Below are 26,853 nucleotides of genomic sequence, written 5' to 3' on the forward strand. Positions count from 1 at the left end.
TTGAGAATCAGGTCTAAACCACCCCCACCTCAACCTCCTATTACACTGATGAGAAATGTAGGTTGTTGATAAACTAAATGAACCACCAAGTGTCAAAGAGGGAGTCTGTGCCAGGGCTCAGATGAGAACTCTGATTTTTTGATCCACATTTAATGCACTTTTCATGAACCGTTTGGCTATTTTTGATCAAAAATTCTTTGAAGATCTTGCTTATCCATGGAATCCATTAAGCCTCTGCTTTATTTCTAGGCTAAGGGTTTTCATATTAATTCACAAATCTCTGTGGTTAGAGATGTTCTCTAGGAATCCTTTAAAAGGGTGTGTGTGTGTATGTATTTTCTGGGGACTACATCATTCAGTATTTAAGCTATCACATTGGGCAAGAAAAAAGAGAGAGTAGGGAATGAAAAGGAGATGATAAAGGAGAGAGAAGTAAGGAAATTAGATATGAAAAACATAGGAAAAAGAAATAACTGTACCAATTTGCACTCCTGCCATAGCCTGCCACATCTTTCGATGTGAGTCAGGGTGGTGAGATGAAACATGAAAATTGATTCCTGTCATTTGCATCTATAACAGACGTTTAGAAATTCAGTAATAATAATAAAACGAACACCTGTATATCCACGAGTCATCTAAAAATAAGGAACATTAGCAGGAGTGTTGACGCTGATTCCTGGGTATAGCTTCCCTCTCCTTCCTCCCTGGATATTTACTATCCTGAAGTTTGTATTTATCACTCTCTTGCTTTTCTTTATTGTCTTACTAAATAGACATAAACCCTTAAGCAATATATTGCTTAGTTTTGGCAGTTTTAAACTTGACGTAAATGAATCATACTATGTATATAAATGTGACTGTTTTTTTCTCCACTTAATGAAACTCATTTGTATTCATATGTGTTGTTGTGGTTCATTCATAGTCATTGCTCTGTAGTGCTCTTATCCATCCAACCATCCTCCTATCAATAGATAAGTTTTTTCGTTGTTACAAAAATTATCTTACGTATATCTCCTGGTACACTCTGCAAGAACTTCTTCGGGGTATACACCTAAGAATGTAATTGACGGGTTGTAGATTGTTCTCGTCTTAACTTTAGATCATTGATAAGTTAGTTGATTTCAGGAGAGCAGTACCATTTTACGCTTCCACCAGCAGCATCTAACAGTTCCTGCTATCTTACATCTTAGCAACATTTGTTGTTAGTCCAACATTTTGACTCTCTTTATGTTTACCTTACCATCTGACTTTGGAAACAAACTCTCACATTAGACATGACTCCACCATATTAGACTTCTGAGACTTTATGATCCTGGTACCTGGGATACTTGATGCCTATGCCATAATAGATGCTCAGTATATGAGGGAAAAATGGAATGAATCTAAGCTTTAGGTGTTTGGTAAAATTAGTTTTTTTTTTAATATTTTAAATGTTTATCAGTATATTCTTATTCTAATCTTTCCTCCTGCCTCTAAATTTTGCACAATATCAGTCTACAGTGGTGTATTTGTTCCCAAACTCAAAGGTTATACAAGAAATTTAATGCAGCAGTCCAAGCGTTGCCCCTAGAAGTGGGAAATGTATTACATTTGCTTTACTGTAATCTAGAAAAAGATTGTAATATGCATTTTAGAGAAAAAAATAAAACCTCCACAATTCCTAACCTAATTTCACTACTTACTTAGTTCTTACATGCTCCAATATGTCATTTTAAAAAAATGCTATAAATTCTGCTTCTACATACCTATTTGATTGTTTTCTACTTGATTAAATTTCCAGTTAAGTTTAAACTTTTTTTTTTTTTACAATATGTAGTAACTGCTGTTTAAAGACATGTTTTAATAAGCTATAAAGTGTGTTTCCCAAATGCCGATTCATGGACCTCTGCTAATTTCTGATGAAAGTTTTACGAGCCTAAAAGGTAATAATAAAAAGAACTACAGAGTGAGATTTTCATATAACCAAATGCATTCCATTTAAAGGACTGCTCTTTATTCCAAGATTATGTCATTTCCACCTTTTTAACGTTAAAGTGTTCCGTGTTTTAAGAAACGATGGTGATCGTAGGTGGCATTTATTGGCTTGACAACTTTGTGTGACCTCAGATTTTTTTGTAAGTTTGTGTTATAGTTTTATCGATCCTTCAAACCTAAACGTTTGGAAACCTTTCAGAGCTGTTTACTACACCATTTAATGTGTATTCCGTGTAAAGCGCCCGGGGAGTTTCCGTCAGGAGCACACGGCTCAGAAGGTAAAACATACTCATCTCTCTTCAACACCTATTTATTTATTTCTGATTGTGTCTGAAGTAAGGCTTAGTACTAACACTACAGGGACATGCAAAGATAGGACAGCGTTTCGTCCTCACAGGTTTTCGGTTTAGCCTGTTAGTATTATAGTTCAAAAAAACAACGTAAGAGTGCCATGGAACCCAGTGGCCTGGCAGTTGCTGCAGGATGGATGGTGGAGACTTTGAAAAATGGAGAAGGGTAGAGAGGAGGGAATACCCATGCCAGGAAAGCAGGCAGACAGGAACCAAGGCTTGGAGTCCACTCTTGCGCGAGGAAGAGAGGAGCGTCGGCATTAGAGCGGAGCAGAGAGGAGGAGCATGGAGAGGGAGGTGCGGGCGGGCTGTGCAGGTTCTGCGGTTCAGGGTGAGCCGGTTGAAGGAGCAGCAGTGCCCATGGGAAAGAAGGGTTGGTTAAAGAGTCACATGCAAGTCAGTACCAAGGAGACTTGGAGAGCGACTTAATTCAAGACGTGCGGAAGAGGAAAGAGGGCAAGATGTAGGACTCATTCCCTCCACAGCTCGCTGTCAACGCGGGCCAGGGTGTGGAATTGGCCTCGCCCCACGGGCTCAAGCACCCTATCAGCCACCTTCAGCCGCAGGACACGCCCCCTGTTTCAATAATCTTGAGAAAACTTCTACTCGACCACCTCGCGAACCCGACCCACTGGCGCCTGCGCAGTCCCTAGGCCCCGCCCCCGCCCTCTGCACCCTCTACAGTCAACATGGCGGCCTCCTGTGTGTCCTCCGGTGCTGCAATTTCCTCCCGGCTCCTTCTCAGGGGAAGAGTTAGCCTGGCCCCGGGACAAGGCCTCTGGAAAGCCCCGACTGCTGACTTGCAAACAGGTTTCGCATCCCAGGTAAGGCCTGGGAGAAGCGGGAGCACTGATCCTTATAGCGCAAGGATGTGGAGCCAGCGTCGCCACCTTCCCTTGGTGTCTCGGGTGCCCTCAGACGAGTTCCTAGGGCCTTAGGTACTTAGTAGAGCCTGAGGTTGAGAGAGAAGTGGGTATTGTTTTGCACCAACCACTTTGGAGGTGGTTTCAGGATTTCGCAGAGTGCACTGAGGGGCGAAGTTACCTGCAGGAGGAACTAGAGCGTCCCTTCCCTTGACTTGGCTGCCAAGGAAAGAAGAGTCCTTGCCTAGGTATGATGTTGGGTCTCCTCCTTCCCGCGTGCCCCGCGGTCCGGAAGGGAGGAGGAGAATGAGAACTGGACTCCTGCAGTGGCCTGGAAGACTCAGTGGAGACAGTCACACAGTGGTGAGGTTAGACAGTGACTTTTTAAAGTCCCTTCCTTCCATCTGTGCAGTTTCTGTTTTCTTACATCCATTCATTTATCCATCAAACTTTTCTTTTTACTTTTTATTGGAAAATATTATGGAAATTTAAATTTTTTCTTGTATTTCTTTTGACTATATTCTGTATACCCACAATTATCTATAAAAGGGACTGTAGCATACAGAATATTTTTATCGTTGACACTTCATGTGTGTACCAGTGAGGGGGGTTGCTAACTTTCCCTCTCTGGAATTCCTGAACCTATATATATACCCTTGTATAACTTCCTCTATGTTCTTTTAGTTATATACAAACATACATGCATACGCATACTTTTTAAAAAATGGATCCCATTGTATTTTTTGCTTCTCTAACTTACATATGTAATAGAAACCTCTCCAAGTCACCTATTGTGTATCTAACTTGTATAATATTCTGTGGTGGGAGTGTATCAAAGTTATTTTAATAATTGATGGGCATTCGCTTTCTTTCCATTTTCTTCTCACTAATAAAATGTCCAGTAAACCCTAGCTTTTATTTCTTTTGAAGAGAGTTCCAGTTGTGAGGTTTTTGCTGTAAAAGATTTGTATGTCTTAAATTTTAATAGCTATTTCCCTATAGCTTTCCAAAAGGCTGTAGCAATTCACATTTAATCCCTGATATATGAGAGTGCCCTCTCTTCTACGTGCATTAGGTATTGTTACTATTTTTTCAATAAGATGAGTGAAAATTTTCTTCTTGTTACTTTAATTTTCATATCCCTGACCACTCTTGAAAGAAAGCTCCCCCATCCCCCTTTGGCAAATACTTCTGAGCACTTTACTTGAGCCAGGCACTGTGAAGTAAACACATCATAGTCAAACCAACAATTAGCGAACAGTATCCAACCTTAGTTCTCTCAAGGCATGATCCTGAGACAGCTGAATCCCCAGTTCCTGAATAACACCACAGCACATGTTTTACCATATGAAGTACAGCTCAGATATAACTGAAAGACTTTACTGACCCCATTAGACTTTTAAAGATTATATATATAACTATATAACCATATATACATACACATATATGGTTAAAGACATTCATAAAGCTTTTTCTGGCACAGAGCTTGTCTGTCTTAAATATTAATATTTCTTCACTTCCGTCTCCAACATTAATAGTTATATTTCTCTTAGGGGCCATGTTTCATAAAATAACAAAAATATTAATCATTTCTTAAGTACCTGAAACACTATACCTGTTTTTTTTTTGGGGGGGGGGTCATAACTGATTAGTTATGAAATCCCTTCAGAGGTTCCAGACAACTTAAAGAAGAGAGGAAGAATAGAATAATAGTAATAAAGTGCGTCTCATACAGTGTAAATATTTTTGCATTTTGTTTATATGTGTAAGTGTGTACTAGGTGGTGGTATAAACAGTAGCTATTCCTGTGGGTCACAGTGAGAACACTGATGCAACAAGGAAAAAGAAACAAGTTTTGTTAAGCTCTGACTCCTGGGTGCTCATTTGGGACCCTTACTAGCAGATTTTTTTCCTGCATGCCAATCTTGTGGCACATGTGTTTCATATTAATGCCACAATACAATTGCAAATATCTGAGTGTCCCAAATTTTGATTGGAAGAAGGACTCTTACTCATGAATGGCTAAACTTTTTAGATTATAAGCCCGTGAATATCAGGGATCTACGTACAGTGTACTGTGAGGGTTACAGAGGTAAATACGGAAGAGCACAGAAGAGCACAGAAGTGCAATGCTTATTTCAAACAGGTCGTACTGTGTCGACCCATGGGCAGCTTCACAGAGGAGGTGACAGTAGAGTCCTTAGGAACTATATGCATAAAGAAATATTCTGTTCTAGAAAGATGTAATAGGTACACAAGGGACAGAGATGTACAGAGTCAGTGGATTCTGTTGACAAACAAATAATTGGGTGTAGTAATTATAATAGGTATAATAATTGATGAGAAAATGGTGACAGACGGGACTGGAAAGTTTTGCAGGGTCCAGATGATGATCTGTTTTGCTGCACTAAAGTACTTGAATTTATCTGTCTTATATTATTATATAAACTATTATAAGCAGTTTATAGTTGTGTACTACAAAGGTTACCTATGAATTCTTAAATCCTCAATTAATATAATTTAATGTAGGAATGCTAATTTAGCTTTCTATAATATTTCTGACTTTTGTAATATGGAAAAACAATAGACCAATTTCTATTTTGAACAGTATTACTATAAAATATCAATAATACATCCTTTTAATTTTATTTTCTACTAAGCACTTTCTTAGTACTTAAACTTTCTGATTTTACTGAGCCAATATGCCGTTGTTGAATTGGACTATCTACCAGAAAAGGGTGATCGATAACATTTGGTGACTGAGCTCATCTGTGTATGTGTGTATGTGTGGGGTTTTTTGTTTGTTTGTTTGTTTGTTTGTTTTAGTAAGAACATTGCTGTCCTTGTCTTAAGTATCTTCTCATTTCATCTTATGGGCTCCTGAAGGTTGTAATGTTCTATATTTATCACAGCATCTAGTTGGTTTACAGTAGTGTCTTAATAAACTTTAAAAAACTCTTTGAAAAACAAATTTAAAAATTGACTTGCATTTGTATCAAATGCTTTATACAGCTCTGTAAATTAGTTATGTTTTCCTCCACATAATTTTTGAATTTTTTAAAAATTTCAGTTTACTAGCAATGGAAAAGAAAGCCCTTTTGGTAGGATAAGTTATTCTCTTTGATATTTCATCCTGTCCTTTTAAGGATAAATTTAGTGTGCTCCTCATTACTTTAATTATGGAAAATATCCGGACACTACAATTTGCATTTTCCTTATGTAGCAGTTTACAAATTAAAGAGAACTTAATGATAGCTGTTAACATCTTTCCCACCTTTTTTTCTCTTATAAAATAAAGTAAGTGAAGTTTTTTAAACCGTGCTTTATTGTTGTAATTAGGATGATGAATGAGTTATTTATTGCTGCATAATAATTATCCTCAAATTTAGCCGCTTTAAATAACAGATATTTGTTATCTCGGTGTCTGTGAATCACCGTTCTAGGCACAGCTTAACTGGTTCTCCTGCCCAGCGTCTCCCATAAGGAGGCAGCTCAGGTGTTGGCTGTGTCTACAGGCATCTCAAGGCTGGAGGGTGGAAGTCTACTTTCCAGATCATTCGGTGTGAGTGTTAGCAGTGTACATGCCCTCCTAGGCAATAGGGCTGGCTGTTGCCGTCATTCTTGCCACATGGGCTTCTGGGGCAGCTCACTACATAGGGCTTCCATCAGATTTTTCAAGAGAGGGTAAAAAAGGGAGAAGACAGAATCTTTCTGTAACCTAATCTCAGAAATGACATTCTATCACTTTAGTAGTATTCTGTTCAACAGGAGAAGGTTGCTAGGTCCAGCTTACACTCGCGGGGAGGGGACTGCACAAAAGTGTGACCACCAGGTGGAAGTCTACTTTCCTACAACAGTGAAAGACCCGCACACACTTCTTTTGTTATTGTCTAAGTGGCTCATACGTTTAGGTCTTTCCCCTATAGTTGGTTTATAAAACTCTTGAGAAAAATAACATAACCTGTATATCCCCCATGGTGACACCTAGCACAGTGCCTACAGATGTCTCCTAGATGCTCACTGATTGTTTCTTGAATTAAACTTGTGAAGAGTTCTTATGTATAGGGATATGTGGGTTTCCATGTGTGTGTATGCACATTTGCGTACGTGTGAACACCTGCTACATTACTTTTTGCCAAGTAAGATTAGTAACTTAAATGAAAAAATTACATCTTTACCATGCCGCATGTTTCTTTGTCTCAGTGTAGCAACATTCTCATTTTTATACCACTCGATTTTCCTTTACAGTTATTTCTGTTAAAATTTAGTACATAGCCTGGCCCATAGTTGCTCAAATTTGTTAATTGAACTTATAAAATAGTTTACTTTTTAGAATTTTATTAGAAATAAAGCATATTCAAGCATATAAAAAAGTAGAGAAATATAATGAATCCTGTGTATATGTCAACCAGCTTCAACAGTTATTAATATTTTGCCAATCTTGTTTCATCTGTCTCTATCTTTTTTTTTCTAGAGGCTTTTAATGTATTTCTCAGACTTTCTGTTATTTTACAGGTACTTAAATATGCATCTCTAACATGTAAAGATTTTTTAAAAAACAAAGTATCCATGCCACTATGAGCACATCTAATAGAATGAACAATAATTTAATATAATCTATTACCCATTCAATGTTCAAATTTCTCTGGTTGTCCCAACAACAACTTTATAGTTGGTTTGCTTAAATCGGGATTCAAACAACGTCCACATACGTCATTTGATTGGTAAGTATGTTAAGTCTCTTAATTTAAGTCGCTTGTGGAATGGATATAAATGATGAGTTTTGCTTAAGTAGTACAGTAGATTTCCTCGTTTGTTTAACCTGGCATTTTTTTCCCCTTTGTAGCGGCACCTCAGTCTCAGGAAGAATGAGTTCTTCCCCACTGGATACAGTACAGAACTATAATCTGCAGCACCTGACCCATGGTAGCTGCATTACATATTCCCTCCCCTGAGCTCTGAGGCAGAGAGACAAGGGTGATTGTAATACCATTTATCTAAATGGCCACATTCTGACTTCACTGAATGTGCTGCCGTGGATTGTTGTAGTTCTTGCTTTTTAACTGTCAAAGATGCTTTGAATCCTTCCTGCTTCAAGTTTTGCCCTATGGGCTCCTATTAGCCTTCTAAGAAATGTCTCTTTTGTTTAAGTAAAGCAAAGTCAGTTTCTTTTGCTTGAATCCAGAAACCGCTAGTTTTAAAAGTATAAACCTCTTCAAAAAGGTTACCGTAATCACTCTCTTGTAGTCTTTCTATTGTTTTTTTCTACACATTTTCTCTAATCTGACTTCAGTCTTTACCTTTTTTTATTCCTCAAAGTATTTTTTTTACCTTTTCTATTCAAATTAGCAGCAGATTCTTCTTTGTTCATTTTTATCCAGTTGAACAAAAAGGAAACTCCTTAATACTGCTGTAATACCACTAAAGTAGTGCGTAGCCCTGGCATTTGGCCAGATTTGGGGCATCACTGCTTTGTCAGGATGTGTCTGCTTCTTTGGCAATCTGTTTGATTGAAATTATAGTCATCTGACCCACTGATTATCTTAAAAAAAAACATATCTGTCAAGTTGTAGCTATACAATTTTGTAAAAACAAAGTCAGGAAAATTCACTGTCATAGCTTTTCATTTGGAAATAGAACCATTAAAAAATTTTTCTTGGTAATTATACTTAACAATGGCAAAATAAATTCTCTCTAGGAATTCTTGTTGTTCTTAGCTAAAGATCTGGTCATTTCATACTCAGCTTCATCTAACTTAATAGATTGTATTAATGAATAATGGACTCCTTCAAATGTAAGTATTTTTGTATGAATTCATTGCTGGAATAATGCAAAAGATTTAATATATTCAATAGTCTGGTACTTATGTGATGGCTTTGTAACTTTAATAAATGTTATGAATTTCCAGAATATCATATTCTTAAGCAGTATGTATAGATATCTTCGAAAAGATTCTAAAGATCCTAAAGAGATTTTATGGAAAGTAGGAAATTATGGACATGTTTTTTTTAAAAGCCCTTTCTAAATGAACAACAATAAAGAAGTTTACAGACATTTTTTAAGCCTCATTTATGTTAAAAGTACGAAAGCTACCACCTCATGTCACAAACTCTGGAGAATATAGACTCTGGAGAATATAGACAGACCCAGGGTAATTTTAAATCAAGTGAAGAAATGAGTCTTCAAGCCAGTACTCAAATTCTTTACTTGAAATGATGCTAAAATGTAGGAACAAAAGAAGAAAAAGAGCAATGTGGAAGAGAGAGACGAAGAAAATATAAGGGAATATTTACTCGATAAAATGCTAGAATTATAACTACTTCACATTGTCAAGAACATTTATTAAAAAGTTTGGGTGAGGGAGAGTTTTATGAAACAGGATCACACAAGAAGATATGAGTAAAATAAACGATTAGGAAAGAATTTTGAAGATAGAAGTGATATAGGAAGCTAAAAATTCAGAGTGGCTCAAGAATCGACACTGCAGAAAACTAAAAAAAAAAGCCAAAAAAACATGAAAAACAAACAACAACAAAAATGTGGAGTAAAGATTTAAAAATCATAGACCGCAGAAAGGGTCAAGAATAAGACTAAAGAAGCTGCTATATATCAAGAGCAGAATAATGGATAATTGCTGTGATTGAAAAAGAACAGAATAAGTAGGTGAGAATTCAGTGGATATTGTTTATTTCTGAAGTTAGTAGGAGAGATACATGTAAACATTTTATTCAGAGACATATAGATAATCACTAGTAAAATAAAAGCAGGCCGTATAGTGCTTACCAGATCAAAAGATAAATTTAAAAAGCTACAGAGCATATAGTAAAAGAAAATAGGAAGAAAGGATACAAAAAAGATAAAATGAAAAATAAGACAATATATTAAAACCCATTTAAATGAGATATTCTCATGTATTTAAAAACTCAGATCAAGTCAAAGGAACAGAACCTAAAATGACTCAATTAAAATAAAAAATGTGGGCAGTGAGTGGAATGTGCAAATGGAAGTACAAATGGAAGTTTAAAAGGGTTGCAGTGTTATGATCCAACAGAATTGAATTCAAGATAAAAGTATTGCATGGAAATGGAGCACTTTACAATGTTGAAGGGTACGGTCTACCTTCCTGAACTAAATCGTGCATTGACTATAACACTGAAACATACAAGGGAAATTTATAGGAATTGGAAAGATGATCGACAAAATATTACAGAGTGTGTAGATGTAGATTTCTGTTTCTTTGGTATTAATGCCTTGGGAAATTCCTAGTGCCATAGCATAAAAGAGTAACAGTAGGTGTCCTATCATTACTGATTGTTTAAAAGGATGTGAATGACCTTATTTCTACATAGAATAATGAACCAAATTAATAAGAAATTTCGATATTTAGTGAAGCAGTTTCTTCATTGTGTCAGCTTAAAATAAGGACCATGGAATAAAGTCTCAAACTAAGCCAACCCTATTATTTTAAGGTATTTAAAGATAGGCTGCATTTGTACCCTTCAGAAAGGTATCTGCAGTCTAAGGTGCTGTTCCCAAGTACAAGTACATGCCTCTATACTCCCATGTCTTCTGCTTACTAGTTTCTGTCTGCAGGAACGTTTGCCTCTTTTTTTTTTTTTTTCTTTTAACATTTGCCTCTTTTTAAGGGAGTGGCACATCACTATTCTGTGTGTGTCAAATATCACAACTAGCTGACATTGACCAATCGGTATCAAACGTGGATGCTTGTAGTAGATAAGGAAGTGGCATATCACTTACAAGTAGTTTTGCTTTTAATTGTTTGAAATGAGAGTAGTTTAAACTACTTTGTAAGCATAGGCTTTTAAAAGCAAGCTTTTGAGCAGAGGACAATTTCTAACAGCTTTTTAAAAAAATTTTGTTTTATTATTTTCAAGTATACATTGGTTAGACATTTATATAGTTTATAAAACGATTCCCCTAATTGCTCTTTCTCTCCTCTGGCTCTAACAGCTTTCTTAATAGGACTTTTACCTTGTTTGCAGACTCCTGCCAACTAAGTACCATAATAAAAAAGACAATTGTTTGAATATCCTGTTCTAAATGGAGAAAGTAGCCTACAAGATTGTTGTTTAATTTAATTTTTTTCTTTTTCTTTATATTTTCTGCTAGATATTAAGGCTAAGACATACCACAGTTGTAACAACAAAGAAAAATGTTGCAGCCTTAAGATGTGAAATGTATACAGCGGATTTTATTAAAAAGCAGATTGAGGAATTCAACATAGGAAAGAGACATTTAGCCAACATGATGGGAGAAGATCCAGAAACTTTTACCCAAGAGGATATTGATGTAAGTACAGTTACGCTGTTGGGGAAGTGATTGCGTAGAGTTTTAGATGTTGAAAGCGCCCTTCTTCAGCTTGAGCCCTTTAGCTGTGTGTAAATTTTAATCAAACTGTCAGAATAAGGGAAATGCCACTATACTTTGCAAGTTGAAACTGTAGTTTCAAAGAGAGGTGCTACTCTGTATTTGAAGCATCATAAAACATGGTGAGTTTTTAGATTTTAACTAGAAGTAGATACTTTTCTTGATTGAGGGTCATAGGAACCACTATGAATGCTTATACACAATTGGAAATACTTAGAGTATAGTCTTAAATCTAGCTTTCTTACTAAATGATAAAACCAGTGGTATTGGAAATAGTCAGTTTTATAGGAAATGCCTTAGTAACCTTAAGCCCCATGTTTTTTTTTTTTTGTTTTTTTTTATCAATTTAACTCTACATTTGAATTTTCAAAGTGAGGGAATGTTCTAAGTGATTTGAGAATAGATTAGACTATGCTATTCCTGTCCCACTCTTGAATTATTATCCCAATAAAAGTAGTAATAATCAATATTACTTTTTTGCTAGGCATGCCAGAATAGCTAGCAAAAGAGCTTAAATTTAACGACTTTGAAGCTTGTTCTAATTTTTTGAACAGTAACATAACATCCCATGGTGATTTATATTTAACTGAAGAATAACATCTTTGTATAGATTTAACATTTTATATGATTTTAAATATATTATTGTTTTAATCATTTTGTGGTTTTAGGCATTTTAGTTTGTTTCTCATATTTTTGTATACCATTCCTAGTTACTTGTGAATGGTTCTTAATTACCTCTTTAAGGCACCAGACCAACATCTTTGCTAAGCCAGAAGGATAGCTTATTGCCTTTCTAGGTCCAGGCGATTTGGAGTTATTGACCTCATAGCTGCTGTCTTGTTTTTGAACCTTATGGTAATCTGGACAATATTTGGGATATATTAAGAAACTATATTTTTATAACACTGGTTTTATCATAGGTAGTGTAGGTATTGCTCCATTTTTAGAAGAGAAGGATAAGCATTAAATATATACGTATGGATAAAGGTAAAAGCTCTAAAACTTTAAACTTTGAACCTAGTGTTCTTTCTTCATATCAGCCTTATTTCATAGATAATGGACACCTGATAGTATCTAGCATATATTACCTAATTTTAGCTACATGCTCAAAAAATGATGACTTTCAAGAAGAATTGAAGAAAAGTACAAAAAAAATAAGATCTTGTCTTTCCCCATTTAATAATATGTATTTTTTAAAAAGATAAGGAAAGAGTCAATGTCTTGGCACAATCGTCGTACTATACAAATTGTGTTTTCCAAATTGAGATATAATCTCTACATCTCTGCTCCCTTAAATTTTCTTTCTTAAGACCACTTCTTTTGCTGTTTCCTTTTATTTATTTATTTATTTATTTATTTGGAGGGGGGGTGTCTGCTTTATTGGAATGTAATCCACATATCATCTAATTCACTGGTTTTTAGTCTGTCCAGAGTTGTACAGCCATCACTACAGTCTAATTGTAGAACATTTTCATCACCCATGATGAAACTTCCCCCACTCACCCAGCTCTAGGCAACTACTTTTTACTTTCTGTCTGTATAGAATTGCTTCTTCTGGACATTTCATAGAAATAGAATCATATAATATGTGGTCTCTTGTGACTGGTTTCTTTCACTTAGCATATTGTTTTCACGATTGATCTATGTTTTATCATGTGTCAATTCAATCCTTTTTATTGCCAAATAGTTTTTCATTGTATAGATATACCATATTTATTTTTAGCCATTCATCAGTTGATGGACATTTGGATCGTTTCCATTTTTGGCTCTGAATAATGCTGCTATATACATGTCTGTAAAAGTTTTTGTGTGGTCATATGTTTTCACTTCTCTTGGGTCTCATACCTAAGAAACCATTGCTAATCCAAGGTCATGAAGATTTACACTTATGTTTTCATCTGAAGGTTTTGTAGTTTTAGTTCTTACCCAGGTCTTTGATTCATTTTGGGGTAATTTTTATATAGGGTGTGAGATAAGGGTCTAGTTTCATTCTTTTACATGTGGAAATCTGGATATCCGGTTATCACCATGACAGTTGTTGAAAAGACTTGTTTCCCCATTGAATTTTTTTTTTTTTTTTTTTGGTCATCCTTACTGAAAATCAATTGGCTGTAAACATGAGTGTTTATTTCTGGACTCTCAATTATATTTCATTGATCTATATGTTTTGCCTTATGCCAGTATTACACTGTCTTGATCACAAAGTTGTCTAGATATCTTTGTACTAAAATGTTGAAACTGGGAAGTGCTGGTACTCCTACTCTCTTCTTCTGTTTCAAGATCATTTTGGCTATTCTGTACCCCTTGAATTTCCATATGAATTTTAGGATGAGCTTGTCAATTTCTGCAAAGAGCCAGCTAGGATTTTACTAGGGATTGTGTCAAATCTCTAGGTCAGGTTCAGGAGTATTGCCATCTTAATGTTAAGCCTTCTAATTTGTAAACGTGGGATATCTTTCTGTTTATTTGGATCTTCTTTTATTTTGTTGATGATGTTTTATAGTTTTGAGTTTAACTTTGGTATTTTTAAAAAATTTGTTCCTTAGGAATACTTTTTCTTATGCTTATATTAAATGCATTAATTTCTTTTTTAAAAAACTCAATTTTCAGTAAAATTGTATTATTTTATTTTTGGATTCTTTATTGCAAGTGATAGAAATACAATTAATTTTTGAATATTTGAATCCTACAACCTTGCTAAACTCATTTACTTATAGTTTTTTAGTGGATTTCTTAGAATTTTCTGTATATAAAATGTCACCTGTACATAGAAATAGTTTTACTTTTTTTCTTTCCAGTCTGGATGCCTTTTATTCCTTTTTCTTGTCTAATTGCCCTGGCTAGCACCTGTAAAAGTGTTGAATAGACATGGTGAGATTGGACATCCTCATTTTGTTCCTGATCTTGGAGGAAATCTTTTAGTCTTTTGCCATTAAATATGACGGTAGCTATAGGTTTTGACAGATACTCTTTATCTGATACAGGAAGTTTCTTTCCATACCTAGTTTGTTAAACTTTTTTTTATCATAAAGGGGTATGGGATATTGTTAAATGCTTTTTTTTGCTTTTTTTGAGATGATCATGGCTTTTATCGGTATGGTGTGTCATGTTAATTGATTTTTTAATTTTCTTTGTCTTTATTAAATTAAAATAGTAACAACTACTTTCGTGTTATTGTTAGGGTTAAAGAGACAAACAAATCCAAAAAAAGCTTATGACATAACAAATCACAAGTCAGTCATAGAGCACAGTCTCATTTCACCTATAGATTTGTCCTGGGAATGACAGAAGCAAATATAGATGTTTGTTTTTTAACATTGTTCAATAACATTATGAATAGTAAAACTTTTAATAATGACCTCGAGCTAACACAAAGTGTTAGGTGTCAGTTAAGACTCATACGAATCAGAGATTTTATCTTGTTTCAAACTTAACTAATACTTTAAAGGATACAGGTTATTCGTTTGTTTTTTACATTAATCGATTTGGGTGTTAAACCAACTTTGCATTCCTGGAATAAACCCCACTTTGTCAGTGTGGATAATCTTTTTTTAATGTGTTTCCAGATTTGATTTGCTAGCATTTTGCTGAGGATTTTTGCTTCTAATTGATGCTGATCTTTTAATGTCTTTGATTTTGACATGAGGGTAATACTAGATTCACATAATGAGTTGAGAAGTGTTCTCTCCTCTTCTATTTTTGGAAGAATTTTTGAAGAATTGGTATTAATTCTTCTTTAAATGTTTGGTTGAATTCATCAGTGAAGCCATCTGGGCCTGGGATTTGGGAGTGAGGGGATACTTTTTTTTTTTCTTTATTACTATTTGCTTCTTAAAATGGCCGTCCCCTCTCTCCGTGTGACCTGCATGTTCCTCAGTGATTGTTCGCAATAGGAGGATCCTGTGACCCAACTGAGTTTACCACTAAGGCTATTTTGAGCATCTCTTTTACTACCTTTTTGGATGTACATGAGGCATATTTAGCTCACTGAGAGAAACAGAATCAGTCAACAGTTTTGTAATTCTATTTGAACAGATAAACATTTTCACAGCATAAGTATTAAAAACAAATTAGATTGGAGTGGTTAGTTCTTTGCTTGGATGTTTAATCAGAATATTAGTTTTGTATGTTAAAATTATTTTTATTAGAATTTAATTTCTACAGATTAGATATCACCGATAATTTAATTTAGTCACCTAGTTAAAAGTTTAGGTTTACTGTAGAATTTCCACATAAGTAAATTAGGTGCCATTGTCTTTAGATTAAACCTTTTATTATTTTATGTATTAGAAACTTGTTTTTCTATACTGCTTAATACTCATTTGCTAAAATAATAATAGCCAAAACCATCTATGAAATGCATTTAAGCAAAAATTTTAAGATTTAAAATATCTACTTTCATATATTAAATATCTTTAAATTTTTGTTGTTGTTAAGGTGTTTACTACAGACACATGTTGATGTTTTCATCTAGAATACCTTTTTTATTTTATTTAGAGAAATCTTAAAAGATCCTATCATTCAGTCAGGTAGAAACAGTATGTTAAGTTCTGGTTTTTAAAATATAGGATTGTTTTTCAGAGAAGATATGTTTAACATCACTATGTAAATGTAGGAGGGACAGCTCTTCTGTACTTTAAAACTGTATGCGTGTGTACAGTGAAAGTAAGTTGATGTTATTTTGTGTCATTGTGGTAATAGAATATAATAAAAATCTCCCATAGATTTAGCAAGTAAAGTAATGAAATCATGAATTAATCTGAAAAAATATCCAATTGCTTCTTTAAAATATATAAACTCTTAAAATGAAGCTGACTTTCTTGTGAGGAATATAGATGCAGAATTTGTTAAAAAGATCTTTTTAAAAAAAAATCATTATAATTGAAGTGATGTCGTAGGAAGATGCAGAACCTGGGATAAGGAGATTTTTTTTCAGTGTAACTAGCATTGTAATGTTTAGGAAGTTACAGCACTCTATTACTTGATTTTCTCATCTCCAAAATAGTAATAGCTGCTTGCCTACCTAAGGATATAACTAAGGAGAATGAGATTAAGGCAATGTGTTATTGTTCTCATTACTATTAATTGCAATAAATAAAATCCACCATAACTTACTAGTTTTCTAATTGCCTTTGTCATACAAATCTTCCCTGCCACCTGAGACCGAATGTTGGGAAAAATAATCTGAAATTCTGTTGAGTACATTGATTTATCACTGAGTGATTTAAACTGGAGGTTGCATTATGTCATAGGTTGGTGTTTTGTCTCCCCTCACTCACTATCTAAAAGCCCGTGTGGGAGTGTTAGCCATTTTCCTTGATACCGGTGACGTAATTCTTTTGTGCTAAACTTACCTGCAAGTGATAGATCTGCTTCACAAGTCTCACATTTTGTATCAATTAACTCTTTGGACATTTTATTAAATTTAGTGAACTCCCTTTGGCATATGAGTAGACATAAAAGCAAAGAGGACAGTGAAAACCAATTGTCATCAAGGTTTTAAAATTATATACCCATTATGGTTCTTGTTTTCATTTTATGTTTTTGAAACTATTATTTTTGTAAGAGGTTCAGCGACATATATAACCTGAGAGACAGGATAACTTTTGAGTCTCATTTAGCATTTCCATACTGATAAAATGCTTAGTTATTTCTAAGACAAAAATAAATACTTTGATATCCCTTTTAAGCTTCCAGATAATCTTTGGAAGATCACTGTGATTGCTGTTACATATTTAAAAATTATAATGCTTTTTATGTGTGTTTGGCTTTTAATATATAAATTAAAAGTAGGTACAGTAATTTTTTGTTTTTTTAATATGATCAAGACATTAGATATTCCACAAAAGAGAATTTTCCATTAATTTTAACTTATAATAAAAAATACCACCCCTTTTTAAAAACTTCTTATACATGTGCAATGCTGTCTGGGAGCCTTATACACATTCCTTATGGGGTAGTAAGTATTTGTTGTTGAAGAGACCAAGGCAGTACAAGGTGATTTTGTATCCAAAGTCTGTTTGGTCTATAGTTCCAAAGATTAATTATTTTTAGTAACATTTTCTAAAGTGATTTGCAGTTTCCCCAACCTTGTATAGTAGAGTATAGTGAGTATATGTTAACGTTACAGTGCCTCAGGATTTTCCTTTTTAGTATGGTTGTTAAATTGTTATACCCCAACTGTGGCTCATAGTGCATGTTTGTGCCTGCACTGAATGGTCTGCCTATGCTTAATTCTGGTTCTTGCCATCTCCTTTCCTGTCAAGGTGTCTCTGCCTCTGCGTCTGCCTCTAGCCACTCTTGCCTGCCTTCCACCCTTCCAGCATAATGAAACTTGCTGGGTTTGTGAATTAAATCTAAGAGCCATTGGATTCAGCATGAGGTTCTATATGCCTTTCCTACTGAATAAAATCATGAATTTTTGTCAGCTGTTTCTGCTCTCCATAGGCCTTTTTTTTTGGTTGATGTCTAGGTTTATAGCTTTATTCCAGAAAGTTGAGTTTGAATCTGGGCTTTGGCCTTAATGAATGCAGCATACATAACTTATGTGTGAAAAATATTCTCAGCTAATTTAATATGCTAGTGTTTCCTTAAAAAGGCTTTTAATAAGAGTTCAGATGTGAGTTGGTAAAATAAGAAGAAATATCACAGATAAAATTTTGTGAATAAAAATAATTCTGCTTGTCACTGTTGATTTTAGTCATTATTTAGATTTTTAATTATTAAAACTACAGACTATATATCTACTTGTTAGATTTTTTTTTGCAAAATTTGCTATATTTAATGTTCAGTCTTGCTATTAAATTTATAAGAAAAAATTATTTTTAGTTGGTAAAATACCAAATTAACTAAAAATAAATTAGTCACAAACAGCTATAGATTTTCTCCATTTCAAAAAGTTTAATTTTTCCTGATTTTTAAAAGTATATCGAAAAGAAAGAAACCACTTTTTGCTCTTTCCCGCTGAACCACTCACCGATAACCTTCAGAGGATCTAACAGGAGGAAAAACCAGTCCCTTCTAACAATCAGTAGTGCATATGGTGACTTGCTAAAAAGAGCTTAAAATGCATACTGAATATTTTGAAATAGGTCTTAATGCTGCAGTTCTCAACCCCTGTTCCATAAACCTTTCACAGGTATCTTCCAGGTGTTGATCCGTGTCTAAGAAGTATTTTTTGTAACAGTATATATATTGTGAGGAGGAATCTGTCAAATAAACATTGAGATGAGTGGGTTTTGTAATTCGATGTAAAGCATACTTTGATCCAAAGGATATTCTGTGTGTGGGAACTATAAAGAAATAAGCCCCAAGTATGCAACAGGGGCAGGGTATAAACAGATGTCCTCAAATCATGCCCCAAGGCTAAAGGCTGGCTGGGTGTGTAGTGCAGTCAGTGCCCATGGAATTCTGTAGACACTATCACACATTGTTACATTAGAGTGGACTTGGAATGACCGTTATTGCTAATCTGTTCAGTACTGTTGAGTCTTTTTTAATCTTTTCAAATGTACCATCAAAAATGATTCCTCCAGAAATCACGCCATAAACACACAAAGTTAAGGACCACTGGTATGTGCATTTTCATTTTTGAGTTAAGCAGTATCTGTTATAAATTTTAAGGTGGAGACGTTGTGGTTATATAAAATATTATGAATGTGGAATTGCACTTGCATTTACTAATGTCTTTATTTGGGAATTAAAAGTTAAGTTCTATATTACTATAGAATTTCAGGAAAAAAGCCAGCAAATTGATATATAACACTGCTGAAGCCTACCAATTACTTTTTAATTGGTATTATAGACCTCATTCTGAAACCAGAATGTTTTATTCTCCTAAGTGTGAATGTGCTGTATGAAGTTTCTCTAATTGATTTGCTGTGCCCATTCCATTTGATGTATCATTTTTCACAATATTTCATAATTTGTGCTCACTTCTAATGAACAGAGTCGTTAGGACAGGCATGTCTAAGTACAACTGACAGCTAACATTAGGTGCCAGATGCAGTTTATAAAGCTATGTAGAAATGTAGAGAACAGTTTAAATAAATTAGCACCTGTACATTAGTCTCACTTGCTAGTAATTTATAAGCGAATCAGTAGAGATGACATTTAGGTAAGTCATTGATCAAGTTAACAGCTGCAAACCCCCTGCCCAGCTGGGATACCTAATTAATTGAGATTGCATTCCTGACCCCGTGCTTCTGGGCTGAGTCTGCAGTCCTTTTATACTTTGACATAAACCAAAGAATAGAGTTAAATACTTTCCCTTCATTTCAGGGAACCCTTCCATTACCAACATTCTAGATAAAATCTAAAAAATCAAGAAACATGTTTACAAATGAGAATCATATTACTCTATGAGTTACTTGGATTAACTTGTAAAAGTTTACATTCTTTATTTTTGTCGGTATTTTTTTATTTTAGATTCAAATAAATCATGCTGCAGTCTAATAAATTTATAAAGGATTCTCTCTATACTTATCATTAACTGTATACATATGGTTTTGGACTTATGAGAGAGTTGTATTTTGGTAAACCCAATGTTAAGTTGAAAATATCGTAAGTCAGAATACATTTTTTAAAAAAAGAAATTTAATACACCTAACCTACCGAACATCATAGCTTAGCCTGGCCTACCTGAGACATGCTCAGAGCACTTACATTAGCCCATTGTTGGACAAAGTCTCTGTCACTGTGAACACACTGTCACGTACTGGTTGGGCACCCTGGTGATCACGTGGCCAGCTGAGAGCTTTGGGCACTGCCACTGTCCAGCATCACGAGAGTACCGTACTGCCTGTCAGTTGAGGAAAGGATCAAAATTCAAAACTTTAAGTATGTTTTTCTGTGAAATGCATATCTCTTTTGCACCACCATGAAGTCGAAAAATTATAAGTTGAATCATTGTAAGTTGGGACTGTCTGTTCTCCACCTTTTTTTTTCCCCAGAAGAAGCAGGGTTTTTGTTTTTTTGTTTTTGTCACAACCAATCATTGAACCGAAGCCATATATGTAACAATTTTTTCAAATATGGGATTAGTTAAAAACATCCAAGAACTTTGCCAAGTTGAATTCCATACAAATTCAAGAACATAATATAGGAATTGTTAAGGTAGAACTTACTATGGGAAAATACCCTGTGTTTCCTTATGGCTCACATTTTCTTCGGAGTGAATTTAAAACTGAAAGATTAAGGCATCAACAACCTTAAATCAGAGTGAGGCAGTGATTTTGCACCTGTTTTAGTATGTGTTCATGGGTGTTGATGGTGTTTGAATACCTGTTTGTTAACTACAGACCACGTCCAAATTCTTACTCCTAGACTGAGAAGGTCTCTTGAAATAAATGTTAAGCCTAAAACAAATAAAAATATTAGGCTAGTAATACTATTTTCAAGCTTTTTGGAGAATCATTAATTGAGTTCCAACTGATATACATAGTTTTGTTTTTGTGGAAGGATTGTTTTTCTTGGTTTAAGTAAGTTTTTCATATAGATTGCTTAGAAGTGAAAAAGTACTTATTTCAGATAATTATGAAATTTCTGCTAATTCTGTCCTGGTTGATAAACTTGGTCCAGGTGGGCCAAACCCCAATTCCAATATGAAATGCCAATTTTCCTCTGATTTTCAGGCACTCGAGGGCCATTTCCTGCTGGTGCTTTTTCTCTAGTGCCGGGATGAGGCCACACTCGTGTCAGGGAATCACAGGGCACAGCATTTGACAGATTGGTCAACATTAACAGAGCCAGGTAGTTCCCACACCACTTCCTCCAGTGATTTTCTGGTTACCTTAATTTCACCTGTCCTTATATTTAAATTCAGCCTTTTTTATCATTCTAATATAGGTAGTTCTGAATAACATATCAGAAAACTGCTTTAAAAAACTATGTTAACACTTCCTTTGCCTTTGTGTTTCTCATTTTCTTTTCTAGTTATACTTCTGAACCTTTCCTAACCAAATCTTTACCTCAATTTAAAATTTTATGTGAAATTGCCCAGCTGTCCCCAACCATTTTTGTTACTAACTCTATATTATAATTATCTTATTTAAAATACTCTCCTTAGCTTTATGTTGAATTGGGAATTTTATTTTTAGTCATGGTGTATTTGGGGAAGCCCCAGGGACTCAAGAAATCAGCCCATGGAAAACTATCTTCCATGAAGTGTTGTCCAGTATGGGGCAGAGGCTGTCAGGTGTGAGGAGTGAGGATGAAGTCTGTGGCTTCAGGGAGAGCAAGGGGAAGTCTCTTAGAAGAGCCTGTGGCTTTTAAGGAAAACTGCTCGAGAAAGCCAAAGGGCAGTGGGAGTGAGGATAGAGATGGAGAGTTAAATTTTTATTTCAAAGAGCTTGAGCAAATGCCCTGCTACTAAAATAAATGTCAAGTTCCAGTACCCTAATAGACCAACTTAGGGGCATAGGGTGTACCTGCCACTGGCCTAATTTCTCCTAGCCTGGCCTTGAGTTAGGGCTAGGTAATCTTGGTTAGGGAAGGCAAAGTCTTAATCTTGGGCTACGGGATAGAAAGAAGGTCTGAAAGGATGGAAGCAGGATACTGTTATGCTCCCTGAGAGGGTCTTGCTCCCATCACAGGGTGGTTTGGGGTCAGTGTCTTCAAAGCTGATACTGAGCTGCCCATAATAACAAGTAGCAGTTACTTCAGTAAGACCACGCTGGTGACATGGGTGCTGAAACAGCCGACTGCAGCACACATGTCTGTGTGCTTTGTAGTCATGTAGACTTTCCAGTAGCTACGTCATTGGCAATGGCAGGCTTTGGAGAGAAAGATGCTGGTGGGGAGACTTACTCTGGACCTAGACTGAAAGCCACACGAGAGTGAGCAAGAGGAGGTGCCCTGGAAGACAATTTGCAAACAAGGCCCTATTCTCGCGGGCTCCCAAGGACGATGTTGTTTCTTCAACTGATTGTTCCTATGACACAAGAGGAGGTAGGCACTTGTCATTTTTGTCATTATGTTTGGTGACTTTTATGCTTTGTTTCTAGGAGGAAGGAGTTACAAAAACATGGAGAAAGAGTTTTCAGTATCTGTTACAACTCGATATTTTTATCTTTTTCTTTCCGTTAGCAAGATTAACAAGGGAAAAAGAACAAAAGGGTGGGGGGATAACAAGAGCTGTGACAATAAGGACCCTCAAATTAATGAAAACTACAAGAAGACCAATTGGGAATCTGGAGACTTTTGTGATATTACTCTCATTTTCACCCCATATGCATATTTGTGGGTATACATGCACTTAGATTTTCTGCTACTTCCAGTATATAAACGTTTCTCTCTTCTGCCCCAGCACTGAAATCCAGGCTGAAATGGGGTATACGATCCAAATTCTCTTACCTTAGGCCCATTCTGCACAGGCCGTTCTGGTCAGTGGCAGAGGGCCTCAGCAGTACCAAGAGAGGTGTCGGGAACACCAGCTTTCCAGGTGGTTTCCATGATGGCGTTAACCCATTCAAGCCTCGAAGAATCAAGTCACATTTCTGAGGTGTTAAAGTGCTACCGTCCCACCCTCTAACCTCACGAAAGAGAAAATCAGGAACAGTCATCAAGCCCAGCTTCATTGTGGAAATCTATTCAAAGACTGGGTTACTACTCTGTTGTGGCAGTAGATTTTTGCTTTTTAACTTAAACCAGTAAAATTAAATTGTGGACTTCGTAACAATTTAATGAAATTTAAAAGCCTTGCTGAAATACACATCAGTAGCATCAGTACAGTACTAGCTGTACTGCTTGAAGGCTTTGGTCAAAACAGCCTATAGCTGTGTGGTTTCCCCTAGCTATGTGTTGTTTAAAGTTAATTGATATTAGATAAAATTTAGTTCTTTGGTTGCACTTCTAACATGTCAAGTGCACATTAGTCATGTAGGCTTATTGGCTGTCGTATCAGACAGCACAGATTATAGACTAATTCTGTCATTGGAGGAAGTTCTGTTGGGCAGTGTTGCCTAGACCATTGCTCTGACACTTCCCCTCTAAACAAGAATTTGTATTTTTGCCTTGTTATTTAAAAGAAAAAAATACTTTGGAAGTATAAGTAATATCATTCTGCATTTTCATTTTTATATTGTCTTTCACTGAAACAATGTAAAATGCCCGAACTGCTTTGGAAAACAGCTCAAAAATACTACAAAAGAATAAAGAGAAATTTAGAAGTGTAGAAAATGGTTGCTTTTATCTGAATGAAACAACAGAGGAAACCAGCATTTGAGGGGGGAACAGAGATGTGTTTAGCAAAGACAAGAAGAAACTTGCAGAGATATAGGAGGGGGGCATAGCTGTAAAAGAGGGGAAGACAGCGACCTCATATGGAAGAGACCTGAAAAAAAGTCTTGAGATTTGAAAAGAAGCCTTGGTGACTCTTGACCAAGCAGTTGCACATTTGGAATTATGGTGAGGCCAGATTGAAATCTGTTGGGGAAAGAATGGAGTGTTTCAGTAAGTGAGCCTGTGCTTCTGAGGATAGGAATGGGAGTAGGAATTGAGGGTTGTTTGTTGGCTCGGATGACACCAGGAGTCCTGTTTAGATGACCCTTTCACGTGAGCACTTGGGTTGCTCACAAATATGGCAGCAGTTGGCATGTGAAAGGAAAAAAGTACGTTTCAGCCCTTTGTGATTGCTCCAGGTAATGTGGAAGTCGAAGGCAGAAACAAGGATGGGGAGAAAATGGCCTGGCCATTCTGGTCTGGCCAAGATGGAGGAGCAGTAGGAAAGCATGGCACGTGCGCTAAAGGGGTGTGAATAGAGAAGGGAGTAACGGGGTCCTAGAGGGGTCAGGGAAGTGGTTGCAGGCAAGGTGGCGTTTGATGTAATTCTCAGAAGACAAATGGGAATGTGTTAAATGGAGAAATAGAGTAAAGGTATTCCTGGCAGGGAAAACAGCATGTAAAGGCACTTGTTTAGAAAGGCTAAAGTGACTTAAGAAAAGCCGAATGAAAAGTATCACTGAAAAAAGTAACTGACCACCCTCCTCAATACGTCATGTCTTATAATCATGAAAACATTTTTCAAGTACTGGCACTTCCGGTGATTCTGGTTTGTAAGGACATCAACTTCATTTTTTCTAGGGATTAAATAGGTATTTATAAAAGCATAGCACACAGCAGGTACTTGATAAATGTGAGCTCTACAAAAATGTTCAGTCTGTGTTAAGTACTTGCCCACATTCTTATAACCTATAACCATGTAACCTATAAATAGTTCTGTCACACGTCCTGTGTATATTACTTTATTATGTCATGTGATTTTACGTATCTCTTGTAACAGCCCCTGTGTTTGAGATTATGTGCGCATCTGTCTCCACTGCTATGAGTGAGGAATCGTATCTTTTACCCATCTTTCTAAACTAGCAGAGCGCCTGAAATTGGGTGGGATAAATATTTAGTGAATAATATTCGTCAAGGTAAATGGTCACTTAATTTTCCTGTAAGCACATTTGGGTTTTACTTGTAATTTTGCTGCTAAATAGCTGCATGTCCTTGATGTCAATGAAGTAAACCTGTTTTCTGAGAGAATTAGATTGGTTCTCTGAGATAGCGAAGGAAGAAAGAGCATGTTCCGAAATTAAATCTCAGAAGGTTCAAGTTTGAGCTTTGCCATTTATTTCAGTGTGATCTCGGGCTAGCTGCTTTAACTGCTTCTTCTTCATCTGTAAAATAGAGGTAATGAATGCATGACTATAAGTCTTAAAAGAATGTGGGCAAGTACTTCACGTAGACTGAACATTTTTATAGAGCTCACATTTATCAAGTACCTGCTGTGTGCTATGCTTCCATAAATACCTTATTTAATCCTCACAACAAATGGATGAAGTGCCGTCCTTACAAACCAGAGTCACCGGAAATGGTGGTCCTTGAAAAATGTTTTTATGGCTATAAGACACAATAAGGATTATGTTATTTACATGTTCATCCTATTTTCATGTTTACCACTCCCTTTCTTCAGAATTCTGAAATGCGATGAAAGCAAGGGTTTATAACGTGTAATGCTGTGCCCAGAACATAGTGATAGGCTGTTCAACTTAATACCAACTCTCAGAATTTTCTCGTTCTTAGAAATATTTACTGTTTATTTCAATCAAAAGGGTATTCACCGACTTGAGTTTTAACAGCTGTGTTTGCTGACTGAGTTAAGTAGGCACAGAAAGCAGCAAAATGCCTTTTTTCATAAAATCCAGGTAGTCCTTTGTTTGCTTCAGAATTTGTAAGAAATCTGATTTAGTGTGCCCACAGGAGATCAGTGGGAGGAGCAGGTAGGGTCGCGTTGATGCTAGTCCACGCGTACTGAACAGAGGCAGAAAGCATACCAGGAGCGTGTCTTTCTCTTTTCTGTATTTAATTTGGTTAAAAAACAACTGGTTTATTTACTGTTCCCTCTCTTGTTCCTTTTTTTCCATCTTATGTTTTTCATTGTTTTTACTGAATTTAAGATTTTGCTTTTTATCTGAAATGGTATCCTTTGCTCTGTGGACCTTCTTCATAGTATTTGGTACAAAACCTAATATATTTAGGAACAAATATAATATAGTTGGTATAATATAGCATAGTGTATATATACTATATTACTAATTACTGATACAGCATGCAGTATATTATGTAGCATAGTATAATATAGTTGGTAAATTGTATTATTACAACCTGATAGAGTGAGGAATTATAAATTAGTAAATATATGTTAATTTATTTTAGCTGAGGTTTTCTTTTTTAAGGCAAACCCACTTTCCTTCATCCTTTCATTGAATTTAGAATACTTCCAGCAAATTCTTTATTAGCTTGTTTTCTTTTTTTTTTTTAATTCAGATTGCCTGTAATACCTAGACATCCTTTGCAATTGACAGTTTATTTTCACGTTTACCAGTTAACTTACTTGTGACTTTTCTAAGTCATCTTTTTTCATTGGAAATCCAACTGTAGGATGGAATTCTTCACATTTTCATTTCCCTCTAGGATCCTATTCGGTGGTCATCTAAGGTAATAGTCATTTTCACATTTGAAAATGCCAGTGATGTCTTGAAACCAACTTGAAAGTCATTTGGATTTCCCGCCTTGTAATTATGGTTAAGAGTTGAACTGAGTCTTCCACGTTGTTTAGTATTCTCACCCAGGCCTTGGATTCAGTAGTTGCTTTGCTTCTGGCCAACTTGGGGCTCCTCTGTATCACTGTGAGAACCAGGCCTGAAGTCCAGCTGGCTCACAGATGCTGTAGGCTCCTGGTACACCCTGCTGAGACAGGTTGGGCTTGGGAAAACCACATTTTCTTAATTTTT

The 26,853-nt window shown here is 35.7% G+C and overlaps 1 protein-coding gene across 4 annotated transcripts in view; it reads left to right on the top strand.

Moving 5' to 3' along the window:
- Positions 1 to 2,974: 2,974 nt before the first annotated feature.
- MRPS9 (mitochondrial ribosomal protein S9) overlaps positions 2,975 to 26,853 on the top strand; it is a 58,352-nt gene continuing 34,473 nt past the window's right edge. For 2 of the 4 annotated variants that reach the window (XM_006920791.3, XM_025039084.1), the window contains exons 1-2: positions 2,976 to 3,148; positions 11,318 to 11,497. In XM_006920791.3, the coding sequence (XP_006920853.1) occupies positions 3,014 to 3,148; positions 11,318 to 11,497 (315 nt within the window). In that variant the 5' untranslated portion in view covers positions 2,976 to 3,013. Of the gene's footprint in view, positions 3,149 to 7,736; positions 7,912 to 11,317; positions 11,498 to 26,853 lie in introns of those variants that run through there. The other 2 variants (XM_025039083.1, XM_025039086.1) reach the window with 2 other exon arrangements.

Source organism: Pteropus alecto, unplaced genomic scaffold, assembly GCF_000325575.1.
Source record: "Pteropus alecto unplaced genomic scaffold, ASM32557v1 scaffold288, whole genome shotgun sequence".
Taxonomy (NCBI): Eukaryota; Metazoa; Chordata; class Mammalia; order Chiroptera; family Pteropodidae; genus Pteropus; species Pteropus alecto.